Source organism: Mesoplodon mirus, assembly GCF_964341445.2.
Source record: "Mesoplodon mirus genome assembly, chromosome: 8".
In the NCBI taxonomy this organism is placed as follows: Eukaryota; Metazoa; Chordata; class Mammalia; order Artiodactyla; family Ziphiidae; genus Mesoplodon; species Mesoplodon mirus.
Window position 1 is genome coordinate 5,536,962 of NC_138984.1, and position 25,481 is coordinate 5,562,442.

Here is a 25,481-nt window from a genome sequence, read left to right on the forward strand (position 1 = left end):
CTGTGACACACAGAGAAAGCGCTAAGTGTTGGCTGTTACTTGTCTAGGTGGCTGTGGAATAAAACTGAGGGGTCAGTGGCTTCTGCAGTGGTGGTACTGCCCACGGTAAGGAATGCCTGGAGGCTGTCTCAGAAGCCTCCTTGACCTCTGGCGCAGAGGCCCACATGTGTGCTTGCACACTTGTGCACACACAAGTACACCCCGCACACACCGCCCAGGCCCATCTGAGGTCTGTTGAGCCAGGGATGGTGTGCAGGAGGGAGGGACTTCTGCAAAGTCCTCCTGGGGACCAGCATTAACCAAATGAGAGACTGTACGTCTGCCTGCACGGTGCCTCCCATGGGGACAGGAAGCAGCTGGAAATCCCTACAGCTCTGGACTTTAGCCCCTGAATGCAGAACATGGGGTAAGGCCCAAACCCCGGCCTGGCCTGGGGAGCACAGTGTCCAGCGGGGATAAACATCACTACCGCTGATGAATAGGAGGCCTGAGAAGGCCCAGGACAGAGGGAGGCGGGCCCATGGCTGAGCACTGGCCCATTTATTCCTCCCATCAGGGACAGTCCAACAAGCCCTAGAGACATCGTTCGTATCAGAGAAGCCTCCCTGAAAATAACTGCCTGGATTTTAATTAAGGTTCAGAAGGAGGTGACTGAAAAGTGGGCCAGTGAGGAGAAGCCAGGACGCCCAAGAGAGGAATCTGGAGCCAAAGCTGGGAAATATTTAGAAATCACAAAACGAAATCCATACCCATCCCCTCCTACTCAGAAATCATTTACATTTCTTTTCTGTCTAGTGTTTTACCATAAAATGAAAAACTGAGCTTGTCCTCATGCTTCAGAGCACCCAAGAATCAGATGGAAAGTTTGGTAAAATACAGATTTCCTGTACAGGTCCCACAGCATCTGACTCAAAAGCCCTGGGAAGTCTTGGAATCTGCATTTTTAATACAGATGAAAATGCCAGCTGGAGAGTCCTATTCAGGTGGTCCGTGGATCACACATAAAAAATCAGGCCAGGGCTTCCCTGGTGGCGCAGTGGTTGAGAGTCCGCCTGCCGATGCAGGGGACACGGGTTCGTGCCCCGGTCCGGGAAGATCCCACATGCCGCGGAGCGGCTGGGCCCGTGAGCCATGGCCGCTGAGCTTGCGCGTCCGGAGCCTGTGCTCCGCAACAGGAGAGGCCACAACAGTGAGAGGCCCACGTACCACAAAAAAAAAAAAAAAAAAAAAAAAAATCAGGCCAGTGGTCACAGCAATTACGTTTTTTAAAATGGCCTTAAATAGTGGAGTTATTTCATTTTCTCAAGATTACCAAGCTGGTACCCACTTCACTTCCTCCCAGAGTTGTGGATCCAAACCTATGGGAATCCCGAATAATTAAGGATATTTTAGCTAGAGCTCTGCTCTGATCTGATTGACTTGCAAAATACCCAAATGAGAGTAAATATTATAAACCTTTGAATAATGTATATATTTTGAAGGCATTGTGAGAATAATTATACTAATAAACCACCTTGTTTGAAGTGAAATATATGAGTACTGTGCAAAGTTCTTTCTTTCAGGGATAGAGGGCTGCCTGATACATCAAAGGTATCCAATCATACTTCCAGCAGAATTTTGGAATATATCACGTCACAAACAGAACATGGAGTCGCTTTTACTTGGGTATGAATTTCGGAATGCAAAACCAATTTATTCTTGTTTTGATAGTTTGAGATACACTGTGCATGGCATCGTGACACCAGCCACCAGGACATCTCTATGCATTTTCCACAAAGCTAATATTTGAAAAATGATCACTGTCGCCCAGGTCCTGGGAAAAATACATAAACCTCCAAGGTCTGTGTAAATTATTTCTAACTAGGTCAAGTGCCCTGAGTCCCTCAATACACATTCAGCACCTTTTCTGTCTTTAATTTCTCAACTCATCTACCACATAGAAAACGTGATAATTAGAAATATGTAAAGGTGTTTTGAAAAATGACTTGCAGAACTGGAATATGATTTTCCAAATTATTTTAACCCATAATTGTTTTCCTATTAATTCCCCAGTTGCACAAAGAATACACCTTCATACAGCACTTCCGTATACACACAGGAGGTTGCATTTGTACATTTCAATCTCACATGTCATTAAGCAGACTTGTCAGCGAGGATTTTACTATAAATCCTTCATTCTGCAGATGTTGATTCTAACCAGGCTCAGGGTCAAAAATGAAAGTGACTCAGTTCCCCAGACCCTTTCTCTTCTAGGCAAGGACGGCCCTGTGATTCCTTAGAGTTGCCAGGCAACCACCCTGCCTGCTTTACTCAGGTGACTGTCCAGGGAGGCCTGTGACACCAGGACAGCTCACCTGAAGCTGCAGGTGTTGGCCTTGTGTACCCACGCCTGCTATTCTCACCTAGGTGTGATCATCCACACCTTGGGTGTGAACTGATTTTGTACTTGGAGTGTAGAAAAATATGCTGCTGTGTGAAAAATAAAGCAAACACTTTTTTTTTTTTTTGCCCTAAAGTGTGAGCTTCAGCTGAGCTGAACATATGTAACGTTATAGTGGAAAGACAGTGAACTAAAACAAGTAGAGATAGAACTTTCTAGAATAAAATCCAAAATGGACTTGCCACAAAACTGACATTTGTTTGATTTTTAAACATCATTACAATTACACACAAACCTGTTCAGGCACTTGGTACTTGGCCTCCATCCTCTCAAGAGAATTGGTCAGCAGTGGTCATGGGGAAGTTGTTTATTCAACAAGCCATTCATCCAAGAATGTACTGAGTGTGAGTGTGCGTTGCCACAAGAGCAAAGAGCCATGGAAACAGATAGTTCAGCTTGTATCTCCCTTATTTGTCCAACGATCCGAGTCGTGAGGGATACACGGGTGTCTGTCATCAGCCAACATTGTACTTTGCCAAGAAAGGCATTAAAACAACTACGACAATTTACTATCTTTATCAGTTGCCAAAATAAAGGACACGTTAGCACGAAAAAGGCTTAATCTCAGGATCAGGGAGCGTTATCTGCTTTATGTAAATCTGGCTTTCATGAAAGCCCTCCGTGCACTGTCCTTATTCCTCTTATTTTGGGGGGACAGGTGGAAGCTTAGCAGGGCCAACAAGAACCTGTGTGCCAGCGTCTGGGAGACACCCCTTCGTTGGCCCGCAAGGGTGGGAGTTACGGGCATGGGTTTCTAGTTCACAAGGACCATGCTGGTGGCCTGTGGAGGATGAGCTCGAGGGTGGGGCTGGAGTTGCAGGTACAGGGAGAGGTGATGGTGGCCAGGACCAAAGTGGAGCCCCGGAGAGAGAGGAGAGGAAATGAGACGGGGCAGCCCAGAAGCCTTAGAGGTCCATGGGATGGCACGGGTGTTGGGAGGGGAAGCCCCGAGGAGGAGGTCCGCTCAGGTTTCCACACTGTCTGCTCCAGCTTCTCACTGGCTTTTTTGGTCTAAAATATCTCAGTGATGCCTTCCATTCTTCTGTTTGGAGCCTGAGTCCTAGAACTGCTCCCCCCGACGGCCACGTCCTCCACAGCTTCCCTCCCCGACCACGATGCTTAACCAACCCCTCCCCACTTCCCAGTGAAGCCGTTCGTCAATGCCTGGGACCCCCAGTCCTGACCCGCCGTGTTCTCAGAGGACCCTCTTGGCCTCGCTGTTGCTGCGCAATCAAAAGCCACACCGAGTCCATCTCCGCCGTCCGTCACCCACACCCTCCGGCCCCTGACATCCAGGTCAGTGCAGGGGCTTTGGGACCCCGGGCTTCTCCTCGGCTAATCTGACCAACACCTCCTGTCCGAGTCTGTCACCTCCTCACCCCAATCCCCAAAGCCTTCCCTTCCCTCTGGGTCTAACCTGGCATCAAGCCTGCTCACGACCCTTCGTAGAGCAGCGTAAACCCCAGCGCCTCTGAACCCCTCACTTGTCCCCAAACCTGGCCTCATCAGAGGCCTTCCAGGCCGTCCGGATCTACACCCGCTCCTTGCCCTAAGGTCACGGTTTTCTCAGTATCCCTCATAGCACTTAACCTCCACCTGCCCTCACACTGAACATGGATCTAGTTTACCGGCTGTTTCCCCACTAGCGCGTGGGCTCCATGGAGACAAGGATTACACCCCCAGGGCCTGGGACAGTGCCGGGCAAACAGAAGGTACTCGATCAGCATCTCTTAGTAACCCCCTTCCCCTGCCTTTCCAGAATCTTCTCAGGATTTCCCCTCCACCTTGGGGTTTCTTCTCAGAACCCCCAAATATACAACCACACTCTCATTCAAAGCCCCGTCACCCAACAGGCTCCCCCCTCCCTGGAATTCTTTCTTGGTCCACTCTCATGACACTGCCTCCATCTCCCTTGAGTTTTGAATATTTGCCCCTGCTCTGGGTTACAAACTCCTGGAAGCCCAGGAACTGACTCTTCTCCCTTGATGGGTCGCCCTTGAGCCTCGGCGTGCCCATGACGGCACCCAGACCACATATACCGATGAGTAGCCAGCTGGCTCTTCTGCCAAGCTGCCTGCATCCCGCTGAGGTCTACGCTGCTCCCTCAGTTTTGGTGGTTCTTTTGCTGTCCCCAAAATGAAAATTGCCTTGAAAATTGTACCATATACATATGACATGAATATAGATATTCTTGTATCGATAAAAAGCAAACCAGTTGAAATAGAAAGTTGAGAAAAATGACTTGAGATCTTTAAAAAGTCATAGAGACAACCAGCTAATTTCTTCCAGTTTTTCTTCTCCCCTGTTACGTACGCTATTGGTTCAGAGAAGCAAAGCTTTAAAAAGACGATTCTTGCCAACCTGGAGCAGAAAATGTTAATACGAGCAATTCAAACAACAGGTATAGCAAATCTTGGTGATTCACTTTCCTTAGGAGAAGCTTTTTTTTTTTTTTTTTTAATAAGGGAAAAAATTGTATCTTTATTTTCATGAACTTTTAACTGAACATTAGCATTTCCTTCAAGTATGCATGGAGGCAACAAACCTCTATAATATTAGAAATTCCTGTGATTTTGTAAACAACTTCTAAATCTCAGATATTTTTATGCCCATTAATGTTTTTGCAGCTATTGAAATCCTCATCACTACGTGGAGCTTATGGGGGGATACGAGACCTGCTACTAGGCAGTGTTATTTGGTGCATAAAGAAGCACATCGCAATTTTTAAAAATCTTTGGGTAACTGTATGTAAGAATAATTGCTTTCATTTGTGATCCCAGGTCACGAATGCACATTACTTGATGCACTTATGTGATTCTGAGGTGTCTACAGACTTCATCAAACTGTCAAGGGGGTCATGGCACAAAAAGAGTTAAGAGCCCTGAATCTCACTCCCTAGTTTTCATAACCAGACCCTGGGGGTGCAGGGAACTGGAGCTATAACCTTTTTCTTTCACATTAAAAAAACTGTGGTAAAATGAATATAAATTTACCATCTTCCTGATTTTTTTTTTTTTTTCCAGTACGCGGGCCTCTCACTGTTGTGGCCTCTCCCGTTGCAGAGCACGGGCTCCGGATGCGCAGGCTCAGCGGCCATGGCTCACGGGCCCAGCCTCTCCACGGCATGTGGGATCCTCCCAGACTGGGGCACGAACCCGTGTCTCCTGCATCGGCAGGCGGACTCTCAACCACTGTGCCACCAGGGAAGCCCCATCTTCCTGATTTTTAAGTGGTTCCCTAAGTTCAGCAGCGTCAAGCACACGCATATTGCCGTGTAACCCACCAAGGATGAGCTCTCGGGTGGAAATGACTGGGTCTTAAAAAAGGAAAACTTGTTTTACATGTTCTTTGTACCTCAATAAAGCTAAAATTCCAAAAACAAACCCAAAAGGGAAAACTTTGGCTAAGTGCAAATATTTTAAATACTCCTGATTTTAGGGAAATGGTCACAAAATAGTAATGCCCAGCGTGCACACACATCCTGCCAGAGATCTGTGAGGGCATGGTGGAGACACCCGTCTAACCCTGACCCACAGCCGGGTTGTCAATGAAACTGCCCCGGCTCTGGCTTTGGGCATTTGCTTCTCAAGCAATGGCTTTCACACCGTTTCCTGCTTCTGATGTGGCACGGCTGGGGGTGGACAGAGCTGGGCGTTGGCCACTGGGCCAGCTGGGCCTGTTCGCTTTCCCTGAGTCTCAGGGTTTCCATTTGTGAAACCCAGGTGGTCCAGGGGGTTAAACAGAACCAACCTTTCGTAGAGCACAGGCGCTAAGCAAAGCCCGGGCACTTGGCATTCCCTTTTACCCCAACATTCAGGTTACTTGACTATTTAGGATGAGATCATTTCAATCTATTCTATGTAAAACTCAATTTTATTACAGCAAAAACCAAGGTCCAAATATACGTTGCCCTTGTGCCAGGAAATGAATCATTAGGGCGTGTCACTGCTCTTGGTGTACACTCCACTGAGTTCCATCCTTGCCATGCTTTTCCCTTTGAACTCTTTTTATTTTTTAAAACATTTATTTGGCCGTGCCAGGTCTTAGTCGAAGCACGCGGACTGCCCAGGGATTGAACCCGGGGCCCCCTGCATTGGGAACGCGGAGTCTTAACCACTGGACCACCAGGGAACTCCCTGAATTCTTTTAAAAATATGAGCTGGGTTTGATGCCTTCACTGCTGGACAAGATTCACTTATTTTTAACACTGGTTGTAAACCCAGCACGAGGCCCATTCTACCCACTCCAATAGCCAAAGTCATCCACATTCTGAGATGCATTCTTATGGCAGAGGTATGGGTAGTTCCCTCATGCAACACACATTTATTGCACAAAGCTCTGGGGACTCGGAGACGAGTTTAGACACGGTCACTGCCCCAAGGAGCTCAGTGTGGCTGATGAAGGAAGGACAGGTGTTTCACCTCAAGAAGAGCCCAGGCAAAAGCAGGGAGCTCTGAGAAGGGGAGATAGTCAAGGGAGTTCTGCAATCGCGGGTGGGGAAACCCAGAGCTGACTGCACAATGGCACGAGGTGCGTCTCTGGATCTTCCTTTGTATCCCGCGGAGGGGGGAGGAGCCTGGGCAGGTGGACTAGGTGAGAGGGTGCTGGAGTAGCTTGGCCATAAAGAGGAATGAGAGCAAAGGCACGAGGCAGAGGTCATTAAGTGCAGGTATGGCAGTAGGAATGGCTGGAAGACCAACTCTGGGCTGCGGGGATCTGCCGACCAGACCCCTGGAGGGGAGGGTCCCAGGACGAAAACTGGGCTTGGCGGCTGTGGCCAGGTGACCGGAGACTACCTGAGGGTGGGGTCTTGGTGACCACAAAGTAAACGATTTGGTGCATGCCCCGTTTGATGTGACTGCTCGACAGTCAGGCGAAGACCGAGGCAGGAATTGACCATGCGCAAAATTGCCCTTTTCTTTGGGAAATCAGAGAACAGCTTTTTTCAACGAAGTCTTTCTTCTGAATATGTGGTCCTCAAAAACACCTACAAATACCATAACTTTATATGCCAATTATTACCATTATCAATATCAAAATCAACATCAATAAAGAACTGGAGGGCTTCCCTGGTGGTGCAGTGGTTGAGAGTCCGCCTGCCGATGCAGGGGACACGGGTTCGTGCCCCGGTCCGGGAAGATCCCATGTGCCGCGGAGCAGCTGGGCCCGTGAGCCATGGCCGCTGAGCCTGCGCGTCCGGAGCCTGTGCTCCGCAACGGGAGAGGCCACGACAGTGAGAGGCCCGCGTACCGCAAAAAAAAAAAAAAAAAAAAAAAAAAAGAACTGGAAAATTTAACCAAGCTTCTTGGAGTAGCCTAGAGAATATTCAGTAAAAGTAGAAAAGTCGTTCATGTTCAGACTAGTAGTGCCCAATTCTGGACGTGCGCAAGCCAAGGAAAACTAGCGTGACTGAGTTCTCCTCGTCTTTACCTGACATCATCCAGGTGTGAGAGGGATGTTTCCCTTTTAAGAGCAAACCCGTCACCCCTCCAGCTTTTCTGTTTACAGCAGTAATCTGGGAATACGGAACCTGAGATTAAAGCGATGCCGGCCGCCGTAACTCCACAGCCTCCGGGGCCTGGATGTAAACTCTGGTTGCTGCAAGGAAAGCCTTCAAAGGGGTCATTCGGGGACCTGGGCTTTGCTGCCTGACTCTTCCTCACCTTTAGGTCCCTGGAATTCCTTCTGTTCAATTGGGACAGTGGAGGGGTGCCCGGAAGGTTCTCTGGGACCGGCCTGATGGCGCCTGTATCACCAACAGTCACGTGCCACTCGCTGAGTCACTCGGCCACACTTACTTGCCAGGGAAGTTGGAAAACACTTGAGCTGTTTGCTCAGGAAGAAAGTAGGTTTGGTGACCTAGCCAGTTCCATCTGAAGTAGTTTCCCCTTTTAAAGATTTACCTTCCTCTGCCCCTCTGACTTTTGCATTAACCTGGGCAGAGACCTCCAGAGAGATCCAGCTGGATTCCTTCCCTACCTTTCCCCAAGCAAGCCACATGCAAAGGCCTGGGAGAAGGAGGTGGGGCTGTGAGTTGAACTCTGTCCTTCAAGATGGGTTGGAGGTCCCATCCCTCCAAGCTGTGAACGTGACCTTATTTGGAGAGTGTCTTTGTAGAAGTAATCAAGCTAAGATGAGGTCACACTCAATTCAGGTGGGCCCTCATCCATGACCGGGGTCCTTAAGAAAGGAGAGGTTTGGATGCAGACACAGGGCAGACGGCCAAGCGATGCCTTGATCTTGGACTTCTGGCCATCAGAACCTCAAGAAAATAAATGTTATTTTACGCCACCCGGTAGGGGGCACTTAATCCAGAGACAACAGCTCTGGATTAAAACCTCCACTTCTGCCACTAGCCGTGCAAGTCAGTCAGCTGCAAAATGGGTGTCAGGATACGGCTGGCGGGGCTGGAACTGAGAAGCACGGAGGGTACAGGTGCACCCTGAGGTTCTTGCTTGTACAACACGCCCCAGGCCCGTGGTGGGGAGGGGGTGAGCCTTTTGCGGTCCCTGTACTCTCTCTCTCTCAATGCTGCAGACACCCTGTTCCCCAGGTCTGGCCTGGCCTCGGGCTCACGGGTGCCTACTCAGCCTTTGGCCTTGGATTAAAGTTACTTCTCAAGGGGGCTCTCCTTAGCCCCACTCCTCCCTACCACCTGCAGGTGGGGCTGGTCTCCATCAGTTGCCCCCCTACCCTCATCCTGTTCTCTCCCTGGGCTTGGTTCGGAGGGCTTGGTGAGCGCAGGGCCCATGGGAGTCTGGCTTGTTGTAACCTGATGAAGATGCCCAGCACTCAGAAATGGCTCGGCCCTCAGCTGTGTATTGTGGGTTTGGGATTGGCCAATTCCAGGTACACAGGACCAAGAGAAAGGAAAGCTATCCACTTGCACCCTTTGGGTGCTCTAGGCAACACTGATTCCCATTAGTTAGCTGATGACTGAGATCCCTATACTCCAAGAACAATTAAATCAATAGCAAGAAAACAGATACCCACTAAACCAACGGTCACACTGTCACCTAGGGGAGACCGGGTTGGGACGGAGCCACTGTTCTATGCACAGATACTTACACTAGGTTTTGTGTTTTATTAAAAGTCTGGGTGCGTACAGAAAAAAAAAAACCACACACACTTATGTTAAAATATCCAAAGAAAATTTACTGCAACTTTCGTAGAATTGAATTTGTGCTACAAGACATGTTGCATAGGAAACTATTTAAAGCCCCTGAGGAAAAATCTCAATATTTAAGGTGCGACTGGTTTTGTTTCTTCTTTGGGGAAGAGTGAGAGACGCTCTCTGGGAAGACTGAAGGCGGAGAGTGAAGAACCAGTATGTCAGGTGATTTCACGTGATGATTTGGGGGAATTGTGTATCTTGGTTCTTGCAGCATAAAACATATAGTGTTTTTTTTTTTTATTGTTGTTGTTGTTTTCTAGTCAGCTGGTCTTCCGTATTTGAATCAATAGATATATAAGAATGTTTTAGCCCAATAAAGGATTTACATTGATTATACTAAGTAATCAGCATGTTTCCAGAAAGCAGATTTAGAGAATGAGATGCCAGAACCCCAGATGGCCCAGCATCACTCATGTAAGCACAGCGCATATCCTGGCCCCTTCCTGGCGATCAGCTCTATTGATCTGCCAGGATTTCTTCCTCCCTGTCCCTCACTCTCTTCCGAGATGCATCCACAACGCAATTGTAGAATTCAGCCCAGCAAGTTGATCTCCAACCATCAAGGTTATCAATGCAACAGTCCGCCAAGTCCCAGATTTTATGTGGGGAACATTTTCAGATGATATTCATCCTGCTCAGAAAATCTTCATATTGTTTTAAAAAAAGAGATTTCCCTATGCTATTTATTTCCAAGGAGAGATGGGCACACCGGGAGGGGAGATGGGTTACATTTTAAGTGGAATGAAGTAGAGAATTTGGCAAATGGCAGCAGGCACCTCTGGACGTCAGCGTAGGGTGTGCTTGCGGTGATGTTTTCTTCGTGCCCAGAGGAGAGGCTTCGAGCTCCGCAGCAAGCACTCCCCTGTCCCCGGGGAGAAGCAGGACCTCTCAGAGCTGCAGGGGCCACCTCTCTCCAAATGGTGTAGTTCTCTTGCAGGATTAAGGGCGCACAGGCAGAGGCCGTCGAGAATGCCACCTGCCCACCGCCTTCTCATCTCAAGTGCACCCAATCGCTCCTGTTGGATTTCATTCTTCCTGCTAAAGCTCAAAAAAGCTTCCCCTGTGCTGTGGCCATTCCTTTACTGCAACGCGAGGCCAAGGTACAGAAGGTAATAAAAATCACAGGGAATCGCAGGACTAGGACAGCCTCAGAAAGAATCGGCACGGACCACACTCATTTACTGAAACACGACGTTTCCTATTTGATTTCTCTCTTTTTTTTTTTTTACAAGTACAGAGGCAAAAAGGTCCAACATCTGAACGAGTGTCTTTCCGTGCTAAGTGTTGAAATGCAAAGAGAATCCGGCAATCAGAAATGCCCCCATGACCCTTAAATACATATATACATCTGTAACATAATTTAAAAAGGTCTTTATAGAACATAAAAACCTCAACAGCATCTGCCCCTATGAAGTGTTTTCTTTTTTTGTTTGTTTTTTTACCTTTATGGTCCATTAAAAAATTAGATACCACCTTTCTCGTACACGCCCCCCATACTTTAAAAAAAAGTTATTTAAATTTAAATTTATACTTAACAAATAGAAAGCTATTTGATTGGCAACAACCTGCAGTAGAAATTCCCTTCAGGTCTCCCCCGTGACAGAGGAGGCGGGTGGAACATCGCATGTGCTCGGTCCTGGGTGTGGATCCAGCCAGGAGGGACCCTGGGTCTGTCTGAGCTGACCTTCCCTCCCTCCCCAGCTCTACGTGCCCGCCTGGGCATCCGGAGCAGACAGAGGGCACACGCCCTGGAGCGGCCCTCCGGGAGGGCATCAGGAGGTCAGAGACCCGTTCAAATCACAAAGTCGTCGTGGTCCACGGGACTGAAAGCAGCCGCTCGCAGGATGTCCAGGGAGTTGACCATGATCAGGGTCCCTGTGAGGTGTTTCCAGCGCTTGGTGATGGGGTTTTTCATCTTATCCAGGCCGGTGTGCAGCTCCTGGATGACATCCCGGTAGCTGTCCCCGATCTGGTGGCTCCAGGTGAGTAGAAAGTCGTACGCGGGCTTCCACATGGCCTGGGTAGTGGAGTTGTCCAAAACCAAAAGAGAGAGAAAAGATTAGGGGACACTGAGAGACTGGGTCCTAGAACCTCTCCTAGTACCAGCATCTCTGTTCATCACTGATGCTACTTTTTTTTTTTTTTTTTTTGCGGTACGCGGGCTTCTCACTGTTGTGGCCTCTCCCGTTGCGGAGCACAGGCTCCGGACGCGCAGGCTCAGCAGCCATGGCTCACGGGTCCAGCCGCTCCGCGGCATGTGGGATCTTCCCAGACCGAGGCACGAACCCGTGTCCCCTGCATCGGCAGGTGGACTCTCAACCACTGCGCCACCAGGGAAGCCCCACTGATGCTACTTTTTAAAGAGTGAAATGAACCCAAAGAAGCCGCCTCCGTCATGGGCCAGCACATTACAGAAGGAAGAACACACCTTGTGTGAGAGCAGGTGTACAGTACCAAGTAGCGACCGAACAAAGAGAAAGGATTCCTCTTTCCTTCCAACGTCCCGTAGCACTTTCCATTTATTTAGAAACTCATCACATCCATAAAGGATGCCCTTATTCTTGGGACTTCGGCTTCCGAGGTCTCGCAAGCCTGACTGTCTTTCCAGAAACTTAAAGTGACCACCACAAGACAAGTGAGAAAACAAAGACTCCCTGAGCAGGAACCCAACCAGCCTTGGCCAAAGCTGACAACATACCAGGTATGCATTTCACACCGTGCAGGGCAGAGCCCCAACCAGAACTGATCACAAAGGGCTCCGTCAAGCATCATTGGGTGGAAGGTAATTTAAGATCAGGATCAGGGACGGATGGGGCAGTTGCGAGGATGCTGTTCCAACGTCCCACTTGATGGGAGAGTGGCCTTGCCGCCGCCAGGGCCCGGGCTCACAAAACTAAGGATCGCGAGAAGGATGAGACTTGCTCCCGCTCGGCGAGAGCCTGCTACGTGCCAAGCACTTGCCTTCACGTTTTACCTACGTGGTCCTCGTAACAACGCTCTACAGTAGACATCATCATCACTGCATTTTACAGGTGGAGGGGAGGGCAGCCCCACTCACCTCGCTGTCCACCACGCCATTCCTGTCCCGGTGAGGAGACTCGTATGCGTCCATCTGCTGCTTGGACACCTTGGCGAGCTTCTCGGCCAGCTCCCTCCAGCGCTGGGCCACCTCGACCGCCGTGGTCAGAAGCACGAAGTCCTGGATGAGTCTGACCACCAGGCCCTGGCAGTCCATCTTCAGTAAGGCCTAAGGAGGAGGGAGCAGGCGTGAGGCAGGACACAGGGCAGGCTCTGGTTTCACGGGAGGCCTGCACCGCACAGACCACGAGCCGGTACCCTCACCGCTGCCAGGCCTGAGCGCCGGCACTGCCGGGACTCCCAGGTGCAGGCAAAGCCACGATCTGTGGGAGGTACTGGGTCCCCCGCCCACAAATTCTCGTCCTCCTGGAAACTCCCAACGTGACCGAATGTCAAAGTAGGGATCTTTGCAGATGTAATTAGCTAACCTGAGGCCCCACTGGACTAGGGTGGGTCCCTCATCCGATGACTGGTGTCCTCATAAAGAGAGAAACAGACATGCAGAGACAGAGATTAGTAGACCACGTAAAGATGGAGGCAGACACGGGGTGATGCAGCCACGTCACTGGAGCCACCAGGAGCTGGGAGCGGGGCACAGGCCAGACCCCCTCAGAGTCTCCGGGAGGAGCCAGCACTGCTGACACCTTCAGACCTGTCACAGGATAAACCCCTGTGGCTCGGAGCCTCCCAGCCTGCGGTACTGTGTTGTGGCAGCCCCAGGACGCTGACAGGCAGGATGCGTGGGATGACAGCTGTTCATCTGTTCCCTCCCTGACCGGGGCACCTGGAGAGGTGATGCCCTTTGCCCAGCCAGCCAGCTCGGCATGGTCTGGGGCTCAGAGCAGGACAAGCTGATGTCAGCAGGTGGGGAGCCCTAAGGGGCAAAAGAGGGCTCAGATCCAGGCCTCTCGGGTTCTGGAGACACACGAAGGCCTCGCGTGGAGGGGAGGCTAACAGGACCATCAAGGAAGTCTCCAGAATTGATGGGACTGTTCCCTTGACAAAGCTGCGAGAGCCGTCTAGTGTCTCTAGGATGGGGATCACTAACTATGGAGGGACAGGGGCTCAGGAGGGAAACAAACGCCCGTCAGCCGGGAAGGAGGCAATGGGCAGAGCCTTGCCCAAGTCCCGGCTCGGCCCGAACAGCACAGGGCCACCTTGGACTCGACCCCCCATCCAGGAAAGGGGCTGGTCAGTCAGGAGGGCTTCCAACACAGGGCCCCACGTCCTGTGGGTTCTGTGCGGCCCCAGGCTGGATGCTGTGTCACATGAGCGTTTCTGGCTCAAGGCAAAAAAGCCACATCAGGAGCGCAAACCCGCAGCCCTCCTGTCCGCACGCATCACCCCAAGCTGCGAGCTACACGGACGGCTGCTGGGTGTCGGGCTGCGGGTCCGGTGAGAGCCGGTACAGTGAGTGTGCAGCTTTGGGTGTCCAGGATGGAGCCCCAGGCAGGGGGAGAAGGCGCGGTGAGGACCAGGCTCTCATCTGTGGAGCCTCTGCTGTCCAGCACATCCTCGGACTACAGCCTGACACCTGCAGAAGCGACGGGGTCTGAGACCCCCTTGGGTCCCCGGACATCGAGGATGCGACCAAAGAGATGCTGCTACCAGTCACCGGGCCCGGCCTTCTTTCTGTCCCTCTACGCTCTGTCCAAGCACCTGACGTCACTTCAAGGCTCCGAAGAGAAAGTGTTAAAAACAGCAACTGACCAACCAGCCAGCCCCTCCCCAGCTGAGCCAAACACCCGCTCACGCGCTCCCTTCAAACATTTCGTGAAGACGCAGGCGGCCTGGCATCTGTGCAGGATCAATCTGCGGGGCTGCTACTTGAAAGAACGCAGCTATTTTTGAGTATTCTCACCTACGTTTTATGTTTATTTGGGGGGAACTTAACAAATGAAGAAATGGTGACTTTTGGGGGAGTCCCTGAATGCAGAGGCTGATGCCCCAGCATCTCAATCTTTGCCTTTAAGACATAAGATCAATCTGAGGCTGTCCTGGGTCCAAGGGGGCTATAAAGGTGGGAAGGCAGAAGGGAGCTTGAGGACCACGTGGTCCTTTTCTGATTTTTATTTTTGATTTTAAATAAACTACCTTCACTGAGTATTTCCAGTGAGCTGGGTGCAGGGTGCATCTACCTCTCAGAACCCCCATGAAGGGAAGCCAAGCTCACCCCAATTTGCAGGTAAAATCAGAGGGAAAGGGAGGGGCTCTCATATCTGGTGAGTGTCAGAGCCGGTCTGGCCTCCAGGCAGCCTGTCCCCAGCTGTTACCCACCGTGTGGGTTGCACGGTGTCTGTTTTATAGACCCCGTAGATGCTGGGGGGCTTGTCCAGGGTCCCACAGCTCGAGGGCACAGAAGTGGAGGCAGGTCCAGATTTCCCGGTGCTCAGGCCAATGGCCTTTCCAACTGCGTGGGCACCACGTGATATCAGGAACTGAGCACGAGGCTTCATCTCAACGATTTACAGATTTCAGAAAATGGTCTCTGACCTTTGGTATCTTCAAGTGAAATTGTTTGAAAAAACTTAAATGTTTACTAGATTTGTGCTGCAGAAGATGTGAAGAGTATACAGGGATGTGTTTATGGTACGGGGGAGACGTGTGATAAATTGGTAGAATTCTGGATTTAAATTCTTTTGCTTGAATAAAAAACAACAACAAGGTCCTACTGTATAGCACAGGGAACTATATTCAATATCCTGTGATAAACCATCATGGAAAAGAAGATGAAAAACAATGTATATATATGCATAACTGAGCCCTTTTGCTGTACAGCAGAAATTAACACAACAATGTAATTCAACTCTACTTAAATAAAATAAAATAAATTAAAAAAAAAAAAGTTGGGCTTCCCTGGTGGCGCAGTGGTTTAGAGTCCGCCTGCCGATGCAGGGGACACAGGTTCGTGCCCCGGTCCGGGAAGATCCCACATGCCGCGGAGCGGCTGGGCCCGTGAGCCATGGCCGCTGAGCCTGCGCGTCCGGAGCCTGTGCTCCGCAACGGGAGAGGCCACAGCAGTGAGAGGCCTGCGTACTGCAAAAAGGGGGAAAAAAAAAAAAAGGAAAAAAAATTCTTTTGGCGTGGTGTGGTTTGAGCCCAGACACACAGGAGAGGCAGGGTGCCCTCCAGCCACGCCTGGTGTCCTGAGAAGGCGTCTGGCCAACCTCCCGTGACAGTGGTCCCACCCAGGCTTCCTCAGTGTCCCAGCAGTGTCTGTGTGCTCAGTTAGCAGGCTCCGCAGGTGGCCTTGTTTTCCAGGTAACAGAACACTTCAGAGTCACCTGCTTCTGATTCGGGTATCCCTGGCGGAGGCGATCAAAGCTGCTCTCTCCCAGGACACTGGGTGCAGGCACAAAGGTCCTGAGAAACTCAAACCCTCTCTCTGGCCCCGAGCGGTCACAGCTGGGGCACAGCGCTGCCCACACCACCGCCAAGGGGTAGTAGCTCATGCATTTTTTTTTTTTCTGAATGGCACATTTTGGGTGCCCACCAAGTCTCAGCAATAGAACATTTCTCAGTGGCAGGGATATGGTGCTGGAACCTTTTCCCTGTAGCATCCTCCTTAATTTCTGCACACACACCAGTATACACAGGTGATACAGAAATAAAGCACAAGGCTGGTTCCAGCTGGACTCTCACGAGCTGGAGTGACCCATGACTTAAGTCAGGGTGGCCAAATCTGTCCCAAGAGCAAGACAGGACCTATTTTTGGCTTTGCGGGCGTGGCATCTCTGCCTCAGCCACTCGACTCTGCCAGTGGGGCGTGAGAACAGCACGACAACACTTGAACGAGTGGGCAGGGCTGCGTTCCAGTAAAATTTCATTTACAAAAGCAGGTGGCCCGCGGGCCAGTGTGTCAATCCCTGTTTGAAGAGACAGTTTTATGAAAATACAACAAAACATCACCCTGCTGTATGTTCACTTCACCCCAGTCGTGCTCCCATTCCTGAGATGCTGGAACACCAGAAGGGCAGTCCCCATGGCAACCCTGCTCCTCCCTGTATTAGCAGCCTTGGGCTGTGGGATCACCTGGCAGGAAGCCCCCAGGAACCTCCCTAAGTGCACAGCAGGGAGTTAACTGTGTCCTCTTCTGGGGGATAAAGAGATTTTGCTCCTGATTCAGAGAATCCCCCCATGCCATCCTCTCCAGCCCTAGCTCTCCCCGATCTCAACATCCCCCCTTATTTTCATTAGTTTTCAAGGTTCTCGGTGTTGATTTCACCCCACACCTCACTCCTAAAGCAACCATCCACCTTGACTTATATCCTACAGTAACTTTCCCTTTTTCAGAGAAACTTCTCCGAGAGCCCAGAGCATCCTTCCTTCCTTCCTTCCTTCCTTCCTTCCCTCTCTCCCTCCCGGCTGGCCAGGAGGACAGACACTGTGCCTCTCGTAATCCCCCGAGTTGGGAATAATCTCTTACACTGAAAGCGTGTTGTTGAACGAAAATACTTGCAGTTCTCAGAGAGCTGGGTTCCTCAGGGTTCTGTCTGCCACCCTCCACACACACACACACACACACACACACACACACACACACACGAGATGGCCATCACCCAAATCCACACAGTTCTACAGCACGAGGCAAATCCTTCTCTCTACTCGGTGCTGAGTGCTGTCATCAAGTCCTGGTACAAACACAGAGCAGTGTCTTCTGCTTGGGCTTTCGACCTCACTCAGAAAACCCTTCCCCAAACCCACAAACTGTATCAGAAGCAACATTAATGCCCTAGAAACAGAGGAACATACTCTGTCGTTTCTTGCCTTCATGAAACAAAAAAGACACCGACATCGAAACCCCAGTCTCAGAGAGGTGAGGAGAGTGTATACACACCAGCAGGGCTATTCAGTCTGGTCACTCCAGCAGGGCTGTTAAGGCATTCCCTGTCATTCTCAGGCCTTGCATGCTCCGAAGTGACACCCACTGCCACGCGCCAACGCTGGCTCCTCCTGTCTCTGGAGGGCTCCTACAGGTCGCAGAATGTTGTCACGGAACGAACAGGGACAAGCGTGCAGAGCCACGGGGCCGGGACCTGGCTCAGAGCAGCGTTGGTAATGGTGAGACCAGGCACCACTGCCCTACCAGAGACCGAGGACCAGGGCACCTGCCCAGCTGGGGGGCCCGCAGGCTCCACGCAGACACAGAGCCGCCTGTACGTGCTCTCCAGGCGTGTACAGAATGCAGAATATGGACAGCGCAGGGCAAACTCAGGGGACTGAGGAACATCCGCAGTGTCTACACTGTAGACCACTAACACAGGCCGCCTCTGGGAGACGGGCTGGGGGCCTTCTGCTGCTGCTCCTCAGGACTGGCAAACAGCAAAGCAAAAAGCAGTATCTGCTGTTTTTACAAATAGAGAAGTCAATGAGGATGATCTTCATTCTGGAAAAAAGCAAAACCTGGGGTGAGCCACGGCACTGGGGCAGACGCCAGGACCCCAGAGGCTCTGACGGTCAGCACTGATGTGCACGTGGCCTGGGAACTGCCCCTCTTGGCCACGCTGCAACCCAGACCCTGGGCCATCGGCCATCCAATCCCCACCTGCCAGGGCAGGATGGAAAAACACCCAGGGCTACTGCACAGGGCGCCCTCCTGCTAAGGTCGGCCAGGTCTGAAGGCAGATGTGGGTAAAAGCCAAGGAATCCAGGCACAAGTGTGTGAGGGGCTCCCCGCCTCATAGCACTTCTGTTTGACCTGTAATTTTCATCTCTGACCTCTGCTAAAAATGACCCGCCCACTCACTGCCTTAACAAAAGAAGAATCCAGGGATGTGTGTGAAAATTAGATCCTCCACTGCCAGGTGTCCTGGTATTCTGAAAGAATGATACTCAGAGGGTGAGGGGGGGGAGGGGGAGACTGGCTGTCACCTGAGTGGCTCTTGAGACTAGAAGGCAGCAAAGAGTAACACACCTGGATCCCCAAGGAGAAGGACACACCTGGATCCCCAAGGAGCAGGGACACACCTGGATCCCCAAGGTGCAGGGACACACCTGGATCCCCAAGGAGCAGGACACACCTGGATCCCCAAGGAGCAGGACACACCTGGATCCACCTGGCTCCCCTTCACGTCCCCTAAAACACTTAACAGCCCCCTCCCCAATGCCCACAGAATAAAGCACAAGCATTATCCAGCCCAGGTGGCTGCGTGCTTCCCTCCCATCCCGCCATGTACCATCATCTTGATTCAACCCAGCCTCCGGCCTCTCCCAGCCTCTGGTTCGACCCCATCCCATTCCTCTGCACCCTTGGCCCTTGCCCATACTGTACTGTCAACCCGACAGCCCCTCCCTGTTGGATGGGATTCTGCACATCCCTCCCTGAGTCAGGGGGGATGTTTGCCTTTCCCTGGTCCACCCATGCCAAGGGGATCTTTTCTTCGGGGCCCATTATGAGTCTGTCTTGCACTCCGGTGGTTGTTCACTCGGCATCTCCCTCCGGGGAAGGCCCGGCACCCAGCATCCCCACTAAGCACACAGGAGGCACCCAAGAAATGTTGAATGAGTATGGAGCGCAAACACCTGCCCCTGGCTGTCCGTGATGGCTCTTCTGAGCTCTGTTAGAAGCTGCAGCCATATACCCGCCACCCGTTCTCGCTGGCCTGTTTTTGACAACAGAATCTGACTTCAAAAGCTCTTCAGATAGGTGGTGCCCATTCCAACCCACAAGTCCCCCCAGCTAAGAGATCTCCAGGGGTTCATTCAATGACCTCTAATGCCCGGGGGCTCTGGGAGCTCTGTCCACTCTGGCCACTCTCTTTGGGGTGAGCCCAGCATCATGCCTCCCCCCATTTTCACTATAGTCGGGGGAGGGGCATCCTCGGTGTTGGATGGCCATCCTCTGTCACAGACATGCATGGCTTCTACTGGAGAGCTGGGCGGACCAGGCACAGAGGGGCATTTTCCACGGTGGTCACACCATGCGGGTGAGCAAGGGCAGCAGAGGCACAGCAGGAGGTCATACAGTTACATAAGATGCCTCTGGACCAGCTCTGAGATTGAAAATATGCGCTAAAACAACAGGAAGTGGGGACAGAACCAGAGAACAGAAACACATCTGACCTCACGAGACTGTGTCCAGATCAGATTCTTAGCCTGCATCCATTCACTCATTCACTCATTCATTCACTCATCAACTATCTGGTTGTTTCCTATGTGCCAGCGTCCCTTCCCTCGTGGAGTTCGTATCCAGTTAGGGTAATGACAAGAACCATGAATACAAGTAAACAAGACCATTTCAGATTCGAGAAAGCACTGTGAAGACAATGATACAACAACACAGAGGGTCAGTGACCCAGAGACACAAGGTTGCTTTATCCAGGGTTGCAGGAAAGGTCTGACAAGAGGACATTTGAGCTGGAATCTGAAGGACGATAAAAAGCCACGACGTGAAACTGGGGGAAGAGAATTCCAGGCAGAGGGAACAGCATGTGCAAAGGCCTGGGGCAGGGCAGCTGGGTGTGTCCAAGATACAGAGAAAAGGTCAGAGTGGCCGGTGTGCAGGGGCAGGTAGGGGCCCCCGGGCTGTGTTAGGCGGGGCTGGGTCTTACAGGGCCTGTGGGGAACAGGAAGGGGCTGGACCTCATGCTGAGGGCAGTGGAGGGATGGAAAACTCAGTTCTTGATTCTTTTTTCCTTCCCATCTCCCCGCAAATTTACCATCCAAAACCTTCACCACTTCTAATTCATTCAATCACTGCTTCCAAACCAAGGAGCCATACTAAGCAGAAAACTACCTTCAAAATGAGAGGGGTGGGGAAGAGGTGGTCTGGCTGCAACAGGGTTGGAGCGGGGGTGGGTTAGATCGGTGGCTGAGGCCCCAGGAAGCCTGAGTGCTCAGTGGTTTGTGCTGCAACAGGGCTGGAGTGGGGGCGGGTTAGATCAGTAGCTCAGGCCACAGGAAGCCTGACTGCTCAGTGGTTTGTGCTGCGACAGGGCTGGAGTGGGGGTGGGTTAGATCAGTGGCTGAGGCCCCAGGAAGCCTGACTGCTCACTGGTTTGTTACGTCCCTGGAAATAAAACACCTGGTTTCCAGTGACTCCTGAGACATGCTGGGATAAATCAGCTTGTGGTTTCTAGAAGTCTGGCCAACCATTCAAATCTGCCAGCCCACAAGATGAAGAGATAGGAGAGGAGCGGGGGAAATGCTGCAAAACCAGTTTCACTTCTGAACCGCAAATCTAACCTGTCTCAGGGCCGTGTTCCTGCCAAGGTCAAGGTTCATTTCCTCCTCTCTGGGAGTGCTGGTGGCTGTGGGCCTGGCAGGGGCGGGGGGGGGGGCAGGGAGAGGGTCTTGGACGCACTCAGACCCCCGTCCTCACACACACTAACCCAAGGAAGCCACCTGAAAAACCTGCTCTCAGAGAAAGTTCTCCAAGTTGAATAAAAAAAGATGAAAAGAAATGAGGAGGAAATGGATGTGAGAGCCACCCCTGTCCAGGGCGGGACGAGGCCGCTTAGGTTGATGCATCCTGCACCTCTGCCGGTTCCAGGTGAGCATTTTCTAGTTGTGAAGAAGGAACGGTCAATACCCCTTATGTTCCACGAATGCACGTCATTCCACCACTGACGGAGGATCCCAGTTGGACGCTCATCCTGGCCCACTGTGCGAGGTCCATCCACGAGGGCACCGGGCAGCTCGGGCTGGAAGCAAGCTCCGGGAATTGATCTCACAGGTGGGCCGGCGAGGCGAGCCACTGAAGGGAGGGTCCTGGGTCCCAGCTGTGCAGGAGCCCCATCCAGCGCAGGGAGAGCTTCCTCTGATGCCCATCCCCACCCCCGCCTCCCCTCTCCCCGTTGCCATGACAGCCGGCTTCCTCCTCCCCCACCCAACTGAAGCTGCCATCAGCGACCCATCAGCGATGGATGCCCCCAACGACCCCCTGGATGCCACCTCCAATTCCCGTCTCTCTCCTCCGGGCAATGTCAGGTTCTCACCTTGCTCCACGCATCTGGCACTTTCTAGTATCTTGGGGCCACCGACAAGGGGTCTTTCTTCATGCCCCGATCCCTTGCCGGACTGCAATGCATACTCCCTGCAGCAGAGGCCATGCCACCGTGGACCGTATCCCTTCTGTCCCCCCAGCCCCATGGGGCAGCCCAGGACGTGCATGCAATGATGACCCTCAGCTGTACACCTCCGTCCACGCGTGCATCCTCGCTCACGCAGACACGCCTGGCCCATCCGTTCCAACAGGCATTCGCTCAGGATGGCAAGTGCTGGGGGGAAGCAGGGGAGTTGAAGCAGCAGAAATTCAGGGGCGCTGGGAGTCACACCTCACAGAGAAGAGGAGGCGAAAAGGACTGTGTGGGGTCGGCGGAACACGAGAGAAAAGCCTGTGACCGAGGTCTGGGGGTTTCCCGTGGGAACAAAAACCAGGGGCGTGTCCACATCATGAGGACCAGGAAGAGACCCGAGTCGGCTTCTATCACAGAAAGAAGTCGACAGAGAATGTCCGGCACAGATCTGACTAGGGATGCCCAGAGGACATTAGGCTTCTCCCAGGTAACTCCTCCAAGGCCACCACAACCGAACCGGCAGTTACAGTGGACTACCTGTGGGCGGCATGACCAGCGCAGAGCACAAGCCTGTTGGAGGCTGTGATCGGGTCCAGACAGCTTCCCATTTGGCTTGCGGGCCGGCTGTGCCCAGCAGTGGGACTCCCCACTCTTTACTTCTTAGGGTCCAAGTTCCCAGTTGTGCTGGCAAAACAGAGGCCGTCCTCACCCCAACTCAAACACACGCAAGAAGGAGGAAGAGGAAATGACACAGAGAGAGGGGAGAACCTTCAAGTAAGGCCTGGAGAGAAAAATTCACAACAAGATAAAGTCAGACTTTGGTGTGGTGGTTCATCAAACTTTCGAGTCACAGATCCCGCTGGGAATCTGATGAAAGGATGGATCTTGTCCCAAGAGATCTAAACAGGGGCGGGTGGCGCACAGGGCCCCCCTTGCGTCCCTGACCACGCAGGCAGAGATGCATTCCGGACCTCCAGAGGAGCTCACAAATTCAGCAGGAAGAGACCTGAATGACCCTCGCCGCAGTGGCTTCGAGTTGTCTGGGGGCCCCTACCGGTCCCACGTCAATGCCTATCCCCAGGTGTGTGTGAGTTTCTGGGAGCAGAATGGGGGCGCAGACACCGGTCCACTGACTCCAGACACCACACCCGTTCCCACACGTGCAAGGTAAAGGCTGAGGCTGGACCAAGTCCCATCCACCACGAATCCAAGCCCCACCGGGCACTTACCATCATAAGCTCCTTCTGGAAGGATTTCCGGTCTTTGTTCTCCGTGCTGTTGCAGTCCTCCTTCAGCTTCTCCAGGACGGATGCCACCCGCTCGGGCTCGCTGTCCAGCTCGGCCCGGCAGAAGAAGGTGAGCGGCAGGTTCCCGTAGCCCAGGGCGTCGGCGAAGGAGCGCCAGCTGCTGATGTTCTCCATGAGTAGCGTGCGGACGGAGGCGTAGATGTAGGTGAGGAACTTGCACGGGCGCAGGATCTGCTCCAGCAGCACCGACGTGCTCAGCTCGGGCCCAGAGAGGAGGCTGGGCCGCGCCTTGCCCACCACCAGCACGTTCTTGGCGTGCACGAGGCCGACCCTGCCCTGGTGGTAGCCGATGTACCACTCCTTGGTCCACAGCTGCCCCTTCAGCCGGATCTTCTCCTCGCTGAGCAGGGCGATGGCGTCGCCCTTCTTGTACTCCAGCAGGTAGTGGTTCTTGCTCTGCCGCACCACCGTCTTGAGTAACTTGCCGAACTTGAGGCTGGACACAGGGCGGTCCTGAAAAGTCGGGTACTTGGTGGTGGCAGCGAACGGGGACAGGATGATCTTCCCCACCTCGTTCTTCTTGAGGAACCGTCTCTGCCCAGATGGCTTGATGGCACTTTTCGGGGGTGGCTGTGGGGTCTGGACGCAAAACTGGGTCAGGATGGCCTCCTGGTCGTCTTTCACCTGGACCCGCAAGGTGAAGTCGGAGAGCTCGCTGGCGCTGTGGCAGCTGATGGAGAAGATGAGGCGGCTCACCTTGCCCAGCTTCACCTGGAAGCCTCTCACGGCCTTGGCCTGCTCGCTGGCTTTGACCTCGTAGTTGGTCATGTTGGAAAACATGCAGACTCGGAGATCCTGGGGCCTGGACAAGACGAACTGGTGCTTGCCCCAGAGCTGCAGTGCCACTGGGGCCGGGCTAGGGGCCTGGCGGGTGACCTCGCTGACCAGTAGGGTCTTGGGGGCACAATCATGCCCGAAAATGGTCACCACCGTCTTGAAGGATGGGTGGATGTGTTTGGGGCCGTAGAGACCCACGGTGACTTTTTTATTGATGAAGTCCCAGACCGTGGAAGGGTAGAGGATGTTCGGACCGTGGGCAACAATGGCCAGGTACATACAGGGCTCCAGGTTGTCCAGCTGGACCTGGACCGTGTCCCCATAGCTGTAGGTGTGCGGGATGGGGACGTAGGGCCCCTCCTTTGAGTCGCTCCTCAGGCACTGGAGGCCCACTGTGCTTTTGCTGAAAATGTCACTTTTCACCTCAGCTGAAACCTTCATCTCCAAGACAATGTGGGTTTTCACCTCTAAGGTGCTCAGCTTCACCTCCAGCACCGGGCTGATGCAGCTGCACCTGTCGCTGTTGAGCTCCAGCGGGGGGTCCAGCAGAGCCTTCATGGAGATCTGCTGCGTCTCCCCTGGAGCCACGTGGCCTTCGGGCACGTGGATGCTGATGTTGGTGTCGGGAAGCTGCACGGCGCCCCCCGAACTCTCCAGCTTGCACACGATGTTCGTCTCCACCGCTTGGGTCTGGCCCCAGCCGGGACTTTGGCCCAGCAAGTCCAGGTCGTGGCAAGACCGGGCCAGCTTCCGGTGGCTCAGCCAGGCAGCCCGGAAGTCCTCCCGGCTCTGGAATTGCTCGGGGGCTGGCGATTTCAAGCCCGTGAAAAACCCCGAGGATGCGGGAGTGTCAGACTTGGCTTGGAGGACGGAGAGTTCCGAGAGGCTGTAGGAACGCTTGCTCCGGAAGAAAGGGTTGTCCCGCCTGACCGTCGGCTCCACGTGAAGGCGGCTGGTGGCCGGCAGCTCGTCGAAGATGTTGCCGGCACTGTTGGTCGTCGCTGAGCTGGACTCGGTGAATGAAGATGTGCCCGTATCAAAGAGGAGCAAGTCCACGGTGCTTTGGGGAGTCGGTAGGTCCACGCTGGGCATCGCTGGCACATTCCCATTGAGAAATGGGTTTGTTTGGACACCGTTCCAGAAAGGATTATTACTGTAGGTTTTGCTTGACTCCCTCCTGTCATCTGTCCATTCTCCGAGCAAATCTAACTCCTTGGCTACTTCGTCCGGGCTGTCTGGAAGATTGTCGATCATCCCGCTGTCACTTAAGGTGGAGTTCCGGTAGTTTAAGGGCTGCACGTAAGAGGAAGGGATGTAGCCCATCTCCGTGGTGTTGTGTGCGTACCACCACTCCCCGCCTGACGTATCCAGGACGTAGAGGTGGTCGCCCTTGGAGAACTTGAGGGTGGTGAAGTTGGTTGGGCAGTAGTCCTTGATTGCGATCACTTCCTTTGCATTTCCAAAGGGCGTGGGATTGTCTGCGAGCAAGGCACTGGGAGAAGGCACTGTGGAAAACACAAAGAACAGGAGGTGAGGGCGGGCCCTCAGGGCAAGGCAGAGCATCGTCAAAGCCAGGGAGAAGAGAGGTCTGGAAAACCATCACCCCCCACAGGGAGAGACCAGCCCGGCAAGTAAACAACAGAAACAAACCAAAGTAAAATCCTGTGGGCGATTCACCTGGCTGACAG

At 52.7% G+C, this 25,481-nt stretch overlaps 1 protein-coding gene across 3 annotated transcripts in view; it reads right to left on the reverse strand.

Annotated features, from left to right (window-relative positions):
- Positions 1-9,569: 9,569 nt before the first annotated feature.
- Positions 9,570-25,481, reverse strand: part of SH3BP4 (SH3 domain binding protein 4) — a 94,796-nt gene continuing 78,884 nt past the window's right edge. For 2 of the 3 annotated variants that reach the window (XM_082629896.1, XM_082629897.1), the window contains 3 exons: positions 22,939-25,298; positions 12,673-12,861; positions 9,570-11,631 (listed from right to left, as the gene is read on the reverse strand). In XM_082629896.1, coding sequence (XP_082486022.1) covers positions 11,407-11,631; positions 12,673-12,861; positions 22,939-25,298 — 2,774 coding nt within the window. In that variant the 3' untranslated portion in view covers positions 9,570-11,406. Of the gene's footprint in view, positions 11,632-12,672; positions 12,862-17,287; positions 18,079-22,938; positions 25,299-25,481 lie in introns of those variants that run through there. The other variant, XM_082629898.1, reaches the window with a different exon arrangement.